At 40.1% G+C, this 14,185-nt stretch overlaps 1 protein-coding gene across 2 annotated transcripts in view; it reads left to right on the top strand.

Annotated features, from left to right (window-relative positions):
* LOC122656033 (BAG-associated GRAM protein 1-like) overlaps positions 1-14,185 on the top strand; it is an 83,312-nt gene that overhangs the window by 60,924 nt on the left and 8,203 nt on the right. For both annotated transcript variants that reach the window (XM_043850458.1, XM_043850459.1), the window contains exons 7-8: positions 2,716-2,839; positions 2,983-3,099. In XM_043850458.1, coding sequence (XP_043706393.1) covers positions 2,716-2,839; positions 2,983-3,099 — 241 coding nt within the window. The remainder of the gene's footprint in view (positions 1-2,715; positions 2,840-2,982; positions 3,100-14,185) is intronic.

Genomic DNA, 14,185 nt, shown 5'->3' on the forward strand with positions numbered 1-14,185 from the left:
TGTTTATTTAGCTTAAATAAGGGTGTACATGAAGTATCAGGCCTTAATATGGCCAAAAACCCACTGACTTGCCCGAAATGGCGAGACGAGACGAGATCTTGAACCTTGATCTCACCACCTTACTGTTGCATAAAGAAAAAAATCCATTATTAGACGAAAAACATCAAACTGAGACCATTGAAACAACTATGTCTACTTATTATTTTTCCTCTAACCCCTATATTTTTCTCTTAATTAAAAATAATTATCTTAATTTTGTTCAATAAAATAATGGACTAGTACAAGAAAAGCAAATATGGTACAACATAATAAGCCTCATACACTACAAAACACGCTGAAAGTACTTTCATAATTTTCCTTTATTTTGCAAACCAAACGAGAATATTTTTCCTTATTTTTTTGGAATTTTCAACTATTTTTCATAATTTTGAAAATAAAAAATAATTATTTGCTGAAGAAAGTAAAAGTATTTTTCATAAAACATATATATATATATATAAGGCCATTGATATATATATATATCAATATATATATATATATATATATATATATAATTGAGTCCCATCTAGTTTATATTAACACTAATTTTTCCCATTTTTCTTCTAATAAAATCTAATGTTTTAACCAAAAAACAAAATTATATATAGACAAAAAAATACTGACATCGTGAGGTTGTAGATCGGCTTCTGTCTGATATTTAAAAACTTCATCACCAACCAACCGCTATTTATCATATTTTTTGCAAAAAAAAATTTTTGGGAAAAAGTTTACCGGGATTTGTTGAATGTGCCAAATCTTCCCAGTGAGCAGCAACCGATGTCTTTGGAGTAATGTGGCAATCCGCAGCAGCGTATTCTAGCAGTTTTCAATCATTGATGTGGGAAAAATCCAAGAAAACGAGGTTTTTCTCCTTCTCCCAGGCGAAATGACCGAAACATGGAGCTTCTGGTCGGAATTTTGACCAGAAACAAACAAAATATTGCTTTTAGAGCAAGTGGTTTGTACCATTTCACCGAAACAATATGTAATAGGGCCGAAATTTCTGCGATTTACCGAAATTGTGTGAATTCTCTATTTTGACTATGATTTTGTTTCAGTTCCATCAAAATCACCAAAATTTCCAAAATCTCGGCGAAATTTCGCCGAGGTTTTTAACTGTCTCCACAATTCAATTTTACATCAACAATGAGGTTGTTCTAGAAGTTATGTAGGACAAGTTTGGGAAACCACATCTTTCATCAGAATCAGTCCTATTTTAGCCAAACAAGTGTGATTTATTGGGGTTTACAGGTTGCTGTAGTTGAAAGAAATAATGGAAGGGACTTGAGAAATGAAAATGGGGTTGGGAGAAACATGATAATTAAATAGGAATAGTCTGCTGTAGGTATAGAATTTGAAAAAGTGGAGTGGATAGAAGAAGAAGAAGAAGAAGAGGAAGAAGAAGAAGAAGGAGGAGTAGGTAGAGAAGAAAAAAGATCATCATCTTGGAGTCACTCCATCTTGGCTTCGCACCATCTTGGAGTTGCTCCATCTTGGCTTCACACCATTTTGAATTGCATTAGATCACTCATGCATTCATTCCTTCCTTGCTTGCTTATCTTCCATCTCCAAATACAGTATTTTTAACCCCCCCCCCCCCAAAAAAAAAAAAAAAAAAACCCTAATAACTACTTTTCAAGCAATAATTACTCCCTAATAACTACTTCTCCAGCAATAACTCCCTTGCAACATTAGTACACAACAATTCTGTCCCCAAATAAAAATACAACAAAATAATTAAAAGAACTACACATAATGCTGGTCATTTATCCATAATGAAGTGACATGTGGCTGCATAAATCCTTGAGTGATATCCTCATCAAGAAGATTCAGGGATTTGCTAAGACAGATCCAAGATTGATCAGCAATTGATCATCCCATCCATTGGAACAATTGGATTGATCGTCCGTGGATTGGACTTTCCAATTAGGATATGGGTATAAATCACATGAGACTGTTCTGGTCCCAACCTGATTCTCAAAACCTTGCTCCTTCAGGTACTGCCAATTGTTTTCCTAATCATTACTCTTAAGAATGCATTGTTATTTGGGTTGGATACTTCTAATTGTTTTCCTAATCTTAGTCTCAAGAAATATAATGGTAAGGTAAAATGGAATTAATAGCTTGGTGATGCCACTGGCAGAAAGTATGTTACACATTCTACTCTTCTACTCCCATTTTATGTTGTTTGTGTGTATCATTTTTTCTCATTTTGGGCTTCATCTTGTGGCATGCACTCTGGCAAAATCTTTTCTATTTTCAAATTTTTATGCTATTCTCCTTGATGTCAAGCTCATATGGTAAGCTAACCCCAAGGAGTAAGGGAGTTGGCATGGGCGCTGGTCTAAATTGACAGGCGACCTGTGTTCGACTCCTCTTAGCTGCTTGGGGCCACTCACCTTGGATTTAATTTGGCTTTCATTGAATGACCCGGTCCTGTGACTGTGGGGCTCGCATGGACCTGGGGGAATAGTCAGGTGAAGGCCTGGATACCCTTGTTAGCAAAAAAAAACAAAAAAAAAAAAAAGAAGCTCATATGATAAGCTTGTCCTGATTAATTACTAGGACTTATGCTGTACCAGCAAAAAGTATATTCAAATGTTTTTGTTCGTTGATTACCACTCTTTCGGTCTTTCCTAGTTATTGCTTGTTTATAACCTTCAAATTTATGGATAGGGTTTTTAATGGTTATGCTGGAGATAATGCTCAGAGAAGAATCACATTAGATAAGCAAGGCCCCACAGTGGTTCATCAGAAACCTGGCCCTCTGCAAACTATATTTGATCTCCCTCCTGATGAGGCAAGTGATACAACACTTCATTTATTTATTTATTTTAAACTACCTGTTGGAATTTGTAAATGGTCTTCCCACCCTTACAATCTGTGTAAGAATATTTCCAGCCACTGCAATATGAGGCCTAATGATTAAACTTGTTATTTCAGGTCGTTGAACGTAGTTTTTCATGTGCACTAGAGAGGTCATTCTTGTACCATGGCCGAATGTATGTCTCTACTTGGCACATTTGCTTCCATTCTAATGTATTTTCTAAGCAAATGAAGGTTAGGTTCTTGTTCTCTTTTATTTTATTTTATTTTTCCTTTTAGTGATTGTTTATTATAGTCATTGTTTGGATGTGCTGTCTTCTCGAAGCAATTGATGAAGATAAGTTACAAAACTTGAAAGCTGCAAAATTTCAACAATATAAACTTAGCTTTTCAGAAGGCAAAAGTTTGCACGTTAAAAAGTAACTGTATGTAGATAATGTAAGATCCTACTTTTCTAGAGAGAAGTTATACACTATTATATATGTGCTAGCATATGCTATCTGTCACCAGTTGGATTCATTCTGGCTGCTTGTGTTTAGATCGATGGTTAGCGACCTCCTTTGATGGGCCGGGTCAACCTGTGATCCAATGACCTGGTCACCATCTTGGGCATTACAAACTCATTCAATGTGACAGTTTGTGTGTGTTGATTTCAGGTCAACCCGTTTCTTTTCCTGTGCCTTAGCCCATATCAGACCTTGAAGACTCTACCACATAAATCCTCCCAGTTGTTTGGCCTTTGTAGAGGAATTGGTCTACCTGATTTGTGCTGGTGTGGCTAATCAAATAGCTTCATTCAGGTCTGTTGAGATGTGTTACCCGATATTGTAATTTGGATTGTAATATGAATAGTGTCGTGAACAGTGTTTCCCTTTGTAACCATTTTTATTATTATTATTATAAATAGAGAGCTTGACTGATCTCATTGATCATTCAAGCCATTCACGAAATTCCTGTTTTGTTAACATGGCATCAGAGCCAAATACACTCTGATCTAGGTTTTCAAAACCCACCTCCCTCCCTTTGATTTTTTTCTCCTTCCCTCCATCGAGCTTCTTCCCTTCTTCTTTCTTCCTTTCTTTTGGTTCTTCTTCTCCCATTAGGGCAGCACTACTGAGGTGATCGTAATGATTTAGCTGCTGCCCCAATATACCTCCTTTTTTATGCCTCTTTTTTTGATCGAGTGGAGCTGAAGTACTGTCTGCGATTTGAAGATTCCTATTTTTTTTGGAGATCAGGCCTCTACATCTGTTTCGGCTGCATCTTCTATTCTGGGATCTTTATTTGATATTGTTCTCAGCCCCTATTCACTTCATCAGATTGGTTGAAGACCCCAGCCCCTTATCGATCTCTCTTCTAAGGGTTTTTTTCAAAACCCTGACATTAATCGATCTTGGGGTTGGGCTGCTGGTTCCTGCTGCATCTAATTGTCACCCTTGCTGCCTTCATTCGACATCATTCCCAGCCTACATATCTGAGATTTTTTGCTCCAATACAGCCCTTTTCTATTGGGGGTCAATTCCAGAATTTTTTTGGATATTTTTTGGCTGTTTGCTGCTTCATTGAAGATTGGTTACCTGCTGCAATGACTGGTTCAGATTCTTCTTCGGCCTCTTCTGGCATTGATGGCCAGCCCCGGACTGATTTTCTTCCCCTTGCTGCCCCAATCAAACTTGATGGCTCTAACTACGAAGTGGTCTCGGTCTACCTATTTTGATGGCTGGCCGTGGCCTCACTGGCCATCTTCTTGGGACAACAACTAAACCAGTGGAAGAGGATTCTCAGCTCAACAAGTGGTTATCGAATGATGCGATGGTGATGTCCTACTTGATCCATTCTATGCAAGGGGATATCTCAGACAATTTTCTTCTACTGAACACTGCCCATACTATCTGGAATGGTGCCAAAGAGACTTATGGTCGCACGGGGAATGATGCACAGGTCTATGAGATTAGAAAGAAGGCTAATGCCACTACCCAACAGGAGCTCTCTGTCTCCAAATACTATGCTGCCCTCAAGAACATGTGGCAGCAATTGGATCATTACTCCGACTATCAGCCCTCTCACTGCATCGACCTGGCTGCCTATCGCAAACACGTTGACAAAATACGTGTCTATGATTTTTTGGCTGGACTAAATATGGAGTTTGATTCTATTCGGGTGCAAGTACTTGGGCAGTCCCCTTTTCCATCCCTAGAGTAGGCCTTTGCCTTGGTCCATAATGAGGAATCTCGTCAGGCTGCTATGCTGCATTCCTCTACTGTTGATCGCTCCGCCTTGCAAGTTGCTTCCAGTACTCCTTCTCTTACCATTACTGATGGTGGTACTGCTGTCCCTAAAGGTCCTGTCAAGTGTGAACACTGCAACAGCCTCTATCATACTAAGGCTTAATGCTGGAAGCTCCATGGGAAGCCTGCTGATTTTGAGGAAAAGAAAGCCCGTTGGAAGCTTAAGCCCAAGGCTCATATGGCTGATTCTCCTACTACTGCTGTTGCTGCCCCTTCATCTGACATTGGGCTTACTCAGGATGAGCTCCTAGCTTTCTGTCCCATGCTACAGGCCTCTTCCGCTGCCTCTACTACGGCATCTACACCTGCTGCCCCTCCTAGTTCTAATTTTGCCTTAGGTACTCCAGTCAGTAGTCTGTGTGCATCCGCTGTATCCAGTCCTTGGATTATAGATTCCGGTGCCACTAACCACATGACTGGCTCCTCCCATGTATTTCATCTTTATTCTACATCTTCTGGCAAAGACAGTGTTCGAGTAGCTAATGGTTCTCTTTCTCCTATTAATGGGAAGGGTTCCATATGCTGCTCACCTACCCTTTCATTAAAATCTGTTTTGAATGTTCTGTCATTTTCTACCAATCTTCTCTTTATTAGTAGTCTAACTAGAGATCTGAACTGGAAACGGACTTTTTTCCCTTCTCATTGTGTCATACAGGATCTGGAGACGGGGCGCACGATTGGGGGTGGTAAGATGCAGGGTGGTCTCTACTTACTTGACCCGGGTCAGCCTTCTACTTTGCATCCGGCTTCCTCCACAACTCATCATTTGATCCACCTCGTCCCCGACCTTCATCTCTCTGCATGCCGACTTGGTCATCCATCCCTTAGTACTTTGTCTATTTTGTTTCGAGCTTGATTAAGCATTGTAATAGGAATGAGTTTTTATGTGAGGCTTGTGTTTTGGCGAAACAGACTCGTTCGCTTATTCTTCATTAAATAAAAGTGAGTTTCCTTTTGCTTTAGTTAATTCTGATGTATGGGGCCTTGCCCGTTGTACTCCCCTTTCTGGTCTTCGATGGTTTGTCTCGTTTATTGATTGTTATACTCGTGCCACTTGGGTGTATATGATGAGCCATAAAAGTGAGGTCTTCCGTTGTTTTCAGTTATTTCATCGTATGGTTCAGACCCAATTCAATGCCACCTTGCGCATTTTACGCAGTGATAATGGTAGAGAGTACATGGAGGGTCAGTTCCAACTTTATTTGGCTGCACATGGTATTGTCCATCAGACTAGTTGTGTTGACACACCTGCCCAGAATGGGGTTGCTGAAAGGAAAAATAGACATCTCCTTGAGGTAGCCTGGGCCATTATGTTTGCACGGCAGGTTCCTTCTCACTATTGGGGTGATGCCATTCTTACCGTTACTTATCTCATCAACTGTGTGCCTACCTGTGTCCTTGATGGTCGTTCCCCTGTTGAACTCCTCCAAGGTTCCTCCTCCTTTGTGGTTCCCCCCAAAGTTTTTGGTTGTGTTTGCTATGTCCGCAATCATCATCCTCATGGGAAATTTGATCCACGGAGCATTCGGTGTATTTTTCTGGGCTATTCTGCGACCCAGAAAGGATACAAGTGTTACCATTCACCTTCTCGTCGTACTTTTGTCTCTATGGATATTGTCTTCCATGAGTCCTTGTCATATTATTCCCAGACACCTCTTCAGGGGGAGTAGGATCAGGGTTTTGAGGATGTATCTGCTGTTCTTCCTGCTTCTGTTCAGTGGGAGCCCTCTGTAACTTTAGCTCCTATAGTGGCTCCTATTCAGGGGGAGCGTAGACCAGTCGGTTAAATCCCTGTTGATAAGGTATATACCCGGGAGCGCACAGGACAAGTTGAGACTACCACCACCACCATACCACCTCCACAATCGCTGCACTTGATCCGAGATCCGGACCTACTACATCATCTCTGGTAAGGATCCTTCCCTTGACTTACCTATCGCTGTTCGTAAAGGCGTTAGGTCATGCACCCAACACCCCATCTCCAATGTTGTTTCCTATGATGCTTTATCTCCTTACTATCGTGCATTTGTTTCTTCTCTTTCCTCTGTTTCTATTCCTCAGAAATGGCAGGAGGCGATTGCAGATCCAAAGTGGAAAGTAGCCATGATGGAAGAAATGACGGCCTTACTTAAAAATGAGACATGGGAGCTAGTTGTTATTCCTTCGGGTAAGAAACCAGTTGGGTGCAAACCGGTATTTGTTGTCAAGCAGAAGCCAGATGGAACAGTGGATAGATATAAAGCCAGGCTTGTGGCTAGAGGCTTTACTCAGACATATGGGATTGATTACCAGGAGACATTTGCCCCTGTTGCGAAGTTGAACACTGTCCAGGTCTTACTGTCTTGTGCTGTCAACTTTGGCTGGGACCTACAGCAGTTGGATGTAAAAAATGCATTTCTTCATGGGGAGTTGGAAGAGGAGGTTTATATGGATGTTCCTCCGGGTTTTTCCTCTAACAAGACCCATGGGAAAGTTTGTAGGCTCAAAAGGGCACTCTATGGGTTGAAGCAATCTCCACGGGCATGGTTGGGTAGGTTTCATAAAGCCATGGTCTCCTGTGGATACAAACAGAGTCATGCTGATCACACTCTGTTCATCAAGCGAAAGGGAGAAAAGGTCACTCTTCTCATAGTTTATGTTGATGACATAGTTTTGACTGGTAATGATACAGATGAAGTTTCTCACCTGAAGGCTTTCTTGGGATGGGAATTTGACATAAAAGATCTAGGACAGCCAAGATATTTTCTTGGGATTGAAGTTGCCCGTTCTCCAAAAGGCATCTTTCTCTCCCAGAGAAAGTATGTTCTAGATTTACTATTAGAGACTGGTTTGCTTGGTTGTCATCCTTATGACACTCCCTTGGAAGCTACTACCCGTTTGCAAGAGAAGGATGGTGAACCTGTTGATAAGGGCAGATATCAACGATTGGTGGGCAAGCTGATTTATCTCTCCCACACCAGACCAGATATTGCCATTGTTGTGAGTCTTGTGAGCCAGTTCATGCATGATCCTTATTCCACTCACATGGCTGCTGTTCTTCGTATTCTCCACTACTTGAAGTCAGCTCCAGGAAAGGGGATCCTTTTGTCTCCTCATGACCATCTTCGCATTGAGGCTTACACAGATGTTGACTGGGGTGGTAACCCTGACAGGAAATCTACCTCCGGCTATTGTACTTTTGTTGGAGGAAATCTAGTCACATGGCGGAGTAAAAAGCAAAATGTTGTGGCAAGATCTAGTGCTAAAGCTGAATTCCGTGCTATGTCCTAGGGCATATGTGAGTTACTGTGGCTTCAGAGTTTACTCCTTGATATCCGTGGTTCTGTTCATCTTCCAATGATGTTGTACTGTGACAACAAAGCAGCAATTAGCATTGCCCACAATCCAGTGCAGCATGACCGTACCAAACATGTGGAGATTGACAGACACTTCATCAAGGAGAAGTTAGAGAGTGTGTAGATTTGTATTCCTTTTGTGAAGTCTGGAGATTAACTGGCTGATGTCTTCACCAAAGGGTTGAGTGGGAAGCTGTTTTATCCTAGTCTAGTCAAGTTGGGCATGTGTGATATTTATACCCCAACTTGAGGGGGAGTGTTGAGATGTGTTACCCGATATTATAAGGGTATTTGTGGTTTTTTATTTATGCTTTATTTATGTACTTTTGAACAAGGGTAGGATTGTAATTTGGGCTGTGATAGTGTCGTGAACCGTGTTTCCCTTTGTAATATCTTTTATTATTATTATTATAAATAAAGAGCTTAACTGATCTCATTGATCATTCAAGCCATTCACGAAATTCCTGTTTTGTTAACAAGGTCCTATACATCTTGCACCACTTCCCTTGCAACACTGGTTTCAACTGTCCAATAGACCATACATCATGGACCAAGGGTCTAGAAAATTCTGAGGCATACTCTTGTACACTCTAATTGATTGCCTTGTTGGCAATATTGATCCTACGTGTTTGTATCTTCAAGTGCGCCTCAAACAAGCAGTCATCAGTGGGATTACACAGGCTGAGGTAATCTGCAATTGCAAATTTCCTTTTTTGTTTTTCTAGGGTTGTTTAATGTTGAGAAACCATAGAACATTGGGTGGGGATTTGATTTTTGAATTTTATATTGTAAACCTGGAAAGTTGGGCTTGTCTAGGGTTTGGGGTTGTCCTCGTTTGTTTGGGTGCACAAACTAAAGCAGTGATTGTAGTTCCTAAGTCGTTGTAGCGACTGAAACTTGAGTAGCGTATTGAACAATATATGAAGCCCCTCTAGGGCATTGCTCCGTGGACGTTGGCATCTTGGCTGAACCACGTATATCTGGTGTTCTATATGTGGATTGCATTATTATATTGGGTATTGGAGTGTGTGTGCTTTTTAGAGTGGGTGTGCATTGTCTGGTAGACCTGGCCACTGTGTGGTAGCGAGGTAGATGTGCATACGCTTGTGTGTGGGATTGGTAAACTCGGCACTGCCCCGGCCAATCAGGTTTTGCATGAAGACTGCTACGTCAATGTTGTGTGGAATTATCTGTGTGTAGCAAAACTTTTTGAAGACACTGATTTACTCCACTCTCAGTGTCACCCTGGGAATATGAAAATCCACTTTGGAAATGAGCTACTATGGTTGTTGAATGCTCCTAAAATCTGGACTCAAGCTTTGCTTCCATCTGCTATCAAGGTACTAAAACTCAGAACTCAATACCAACTCGACCCTTGGAAAAACAGATTCGAGGCGAGATCTCGGAGTTGGTGCATTTTTTTTTCTGACTCGAAGCCTCAACTCGGTGGGTTTTAGACCTAGTTTGGGTCTGAAAATTGGTATTCAGCCTATTTTAGGCCATTTAAACACAATGATACTATCAGAATGTGCAAAAACAAAGTTCAAATGGGAGTTTCACTTAGTGGGAAAGCAAGACAGACGGTTACTTATGCCATAAACTAGGACAGACACCGGACAAACACTCTTATTTATGTCTAATATCATTTACTTAAGATATTATTCATAAATAATCAAATACCCCCTATTTGAATCCAATAAAAATAGTTAAAAAATTCAAATTCCAAAAGGAAAATATGGATAAAACCTTTGTTTTGAAAGCTTTCCAGCAAGTCCATGATTGCTTAAATCTGATTTATATTGAAGGAGTTATGCACCGGTCAAACTTAATTTGGTGTGCGCGAATGCTGTCAAAATCTATCTGTATGAAAATATTTTTTTGGACATCAAAACAAATGAATATTTTACCGCACTTTTGGTTTTTAGCAATGTTCTACCATAATAAGATTTATGGAATTTTTAGATTTGAGAAAAACCCCAGCATTAGAAAGTTGAAAATTGCACCAACCACCGAAAATCCAATTTTTGTTCTTGAACTGGGGGGTTGATTTTTTTTCCTTTTGGAATTTGATTTTTTAACTATTTTTATTGGATTCAAATAGGGGGGTATTTGCTTATATATGAATAATACTTTAAGTAAATGAATTCAAAGCTAACAATATATATATCTCTGCTAACAATTCAATCTAGACTAGGAAATTGATTCAGACTATAGAAATCTGAAACAGAAAATAAATTCAAAGCTAGTTGAACTCTCCTACGACCCTTGCTAACAAGCGTAATAAAAATAAATTTCAAATTACAGAAATATTCCCTATGTGTGTTAAGAATAGTAGTTAGGGGTATATTTTTATATAACCACATCTCTTATATGTTCAATTGTTGTTTATATGTTCAACAGTGGTTTGAGCTAGTGGTTGCTCCGGCCAAGGCCACTCGCCCTTTCTCGGTCTTTTGGTGTCCCCCTTCTGTCGCGGTCAAGCTAAATGTTGATGGAGCCTGTCGGGGCAATCCAGGGGATGGAGGGGGAGGGGGGGTCATCTGGAATAATGAGGGAGCAGTCCTGGCAGCTTTTTCCAGTAGCTATGGGAGGTGCACTAATGCTATTGCAGAGCTGAGAGCTTTGAGGGACAGCCTTCGCTTATGCCATGATCTGAGGTACATGGATGTGATTGTTCACTCGGACTTGGAGACCATAGTTAGACAGATAAATCATAAGAGGTGTAACCTGTGGCAGGGATGGTACTGGTTCGATGAGATCCTACATCTGATTGAAGCGACTAGGGCGACTGTGGCCTTTGCATACAGGGAGAGCAACAGGGCTGCTGACTGGCTGGCCAAGCAGGCTTGTGCTTCGCAGTGCTCCCTAACCTTTCAGCCGGATAACTTGCCGCTTGGTGCCTTTCGATGTATAGTGAGGGAGGATAGAGAGGGCCTGCCGGTCCTCAGAGCTTAGGGCTTGGTTTGTTTCTTGTGAGCTGGTTTGCTTTGGGCTGGGGTAAGGCGGGATGTCCCCCCCAGTATTCTTTATTCTTTCTTGTCTTAATAAAGTTTAGGGGTTGGCCCGGGTCCCAGAGAAGTACGGGTTAAAAAAAAAAAAAAAGAAAAAAAAAAAGGGAGTTTGAAGGTGATAGCAGGTTGTTTGGAAGACTAAGAGTTAGTTTCTTCTCTTGGTTCTTGTTGCTGTTTGAAGAAAACCCTAGGGTATCTTCAAAGATCTGTTTCTCCCTTGTTTGGAATCTAAATGGAGAGAAACCAAGTGCTCTAGTTTCGTTTGGATGTCCTCTTTCTCCCTATTGTATCCTCTCAAGTCTCTTGGAAGCATCAAAGGTCCCGAACTACATTTCGGCCAGGCTGTTGTGCCTGTTTTTTCCGCCAGCCAGGGTACTTGATTGAAAAAAGCTCTTCAATAGAGCTTTTTTTGGGGGATTTTTTGGGCTACTCAGTATCGTTTTTGGGTAAGGAAGGTTTCTTCTTTTTACTCCGCTGCTGTTTGATGATCGTGTGAGGTTCTACAAGCTTTTTTCAAGTTTTTTGTCACTATTTATTCCTATTTTTGACTGCTGTTTTTTGAGAAGTTGTTTTTCTTGAGGTGCTATTGTTTGTGTCTTCCAAGTGTTTGATTTAAGGTCAAGATGGGTGAAAAAAATGTTGAAACAGCCTTGCCTCAACAAGCCTTGCCTCCATCTTTGTTATGAGTCCATAGTACTAAATCTTGCGAAATCTCAGTCGAGATCTCGAATATTTCTTGTATCTAGACCTGACCGAAACGAAACAGCAGCTCGAATCAAACAAATGCAAAACCTCGGTCGAAATTTCGACCATCTCGCGATATCTCGAGTCCAAATCTAAATCTCGCGAGATATAAAGATTCCTTTTTCAAAAGTAGCTTTATAAATACCAAAACTCGTTAGTCTCGGTCAAAATTTCGACAGAGACTTAACAAGCTGTGGTTTTTTGGGTTTTTTTCTCCTTGTTCTTCATCCTTTCACTTCTCCTTGCTGATTCTTGCACTGGCCTTCGAATCTTCGCCGCATCTACGTTGGAGTACACACCATTAGCACATTTGTGAAGCTTTTCCACTATTTCAGATAAAACCAATTTCTCCAAAATTGTTTTTTTTGAAAGAATCATGATCAATACTTGTTTGTTTGTGATGAAATTAATATATGTTAGACATTGGAGGCCGATCTACAACCTCACAGTGTCGAAATTATTTTTCTATATATATATTATTTTTTTATTTTTCTGCTTCAAGATTTTGATTTTCTTACAACAAGAAAGTAAAAAAAAATAAGGGTTATGTACATTGTATGGTGATCAATTAAATATCTTTTCCATCTATTCCCAGTTTTGAGTACGACGCCCACTCACAGGAACGTAGTACATCATCTTTTGTAGATGACGTCTTTTCCTACCCAACCCACCAGCCGTATCTGTACATGCTCCCAAAGGCGACATATCATAGTGGATCAATGGGTAGTACTTCTTCATAGTTTGGTGACCCATATCCTAGGATAGGTTACCTTCAGCATGTTGATGATGCAATTTACATGGCCACTGTGGATGACTACACTCGTTTCTTCTCCCATACTATGACGTGGCATTCATTTGTCCTACAGTTGAAGAACAATGCACGTCGGCTCCATCGGACTATGAGTGGGGTCGATCCTAGACGTCGGAATAATTATTATTAGAAGATCTGTAAACATTTGAGTCACTAGATAACTACTTGACTTGTATTGGACTATTGGGGATATTGTCATATTGATTTCATCTTAACTTTTTATTTACTTATTGTACTTAATATTATGACTTATGAGTCATTCACTTTATGTTTCCAACTTCCAAGTCAATTTACTTGTTTAAATTGCTTATTAATCATTAATTTATTATGTCCTCTAGTACTTAAAGTCTTAAACAATGTGTAAGTGTAATAAATTAAGTTATACATTAGGATTCAACCGTATATTGCCAATCAATGGTACAAATCCAAAACACCATTTTGGGTGAATATTTTTGTAATTCGAACCTTTAAATGTGTTTATATAGCCTAAAATAGGGTTTCCATAAAGTTTCAGGCCTTAACTTGGCCTAAAACCCACCAAAATGACCTACTGAAACATAACAGAAAAATGCAAAATTTCAACTGAAATATCCGAAATTTCGGTCAGCCCGAAACACCGAAACGAAATGAAATGAGTTTTCGAACTATGCTGTCATATGATACCCCCAATGTTCAACTTCCCATTATCAAGCTTGACAATCAAAATTACTTGGATTGGTCACGATCTATGAAGCTGATTCTTTGGAGTCAAGGGTAGTTGGGGTACATATCTGGGAGCATTAAGACTTCCCTCTCTACTGATCCAGAGTACTCCAAATGGGAAACCGAAAACTCCATTGTGTTGACTTGGCTTATTTTTTCGATCAAGCCAGAGATTGGAAGAAGGTTTATGAGCAAGGAGACTGCCAAAGACATTTGGGATAGTGTTGCTCGTATTTTTGATAGGGTGGGAGACTCTACAAAGGTTTATCAACTCCTCTAACAGATTGTTAGCTTGCGACAGGGTGATAAAAGTATCTCTGAATACTATAGTCTTGTTGTGGGACTTTGGGAGGAGTATGATCACTAGAGAGTTCTCTAGTTGTGTCCTGATGATGAGTCCAAAGTGCATCAGTTATTTGTGTGAATAAT

This window comes from Telopea speciosissima, chromosome 3 (genome assembly GCF_018873765.1).
Source record: "Telopea speciosissima isolate NSW1024214 ecotype Mountain lineage chromosome 3, Tspe_v1, whole genome shotgun sequence".
NCBI lineage: Eukaryota > Viridiplantae > Streptophyta > Magnoliopsida > Proteales > Proteaceae > Telopea > Telopea speciosissima.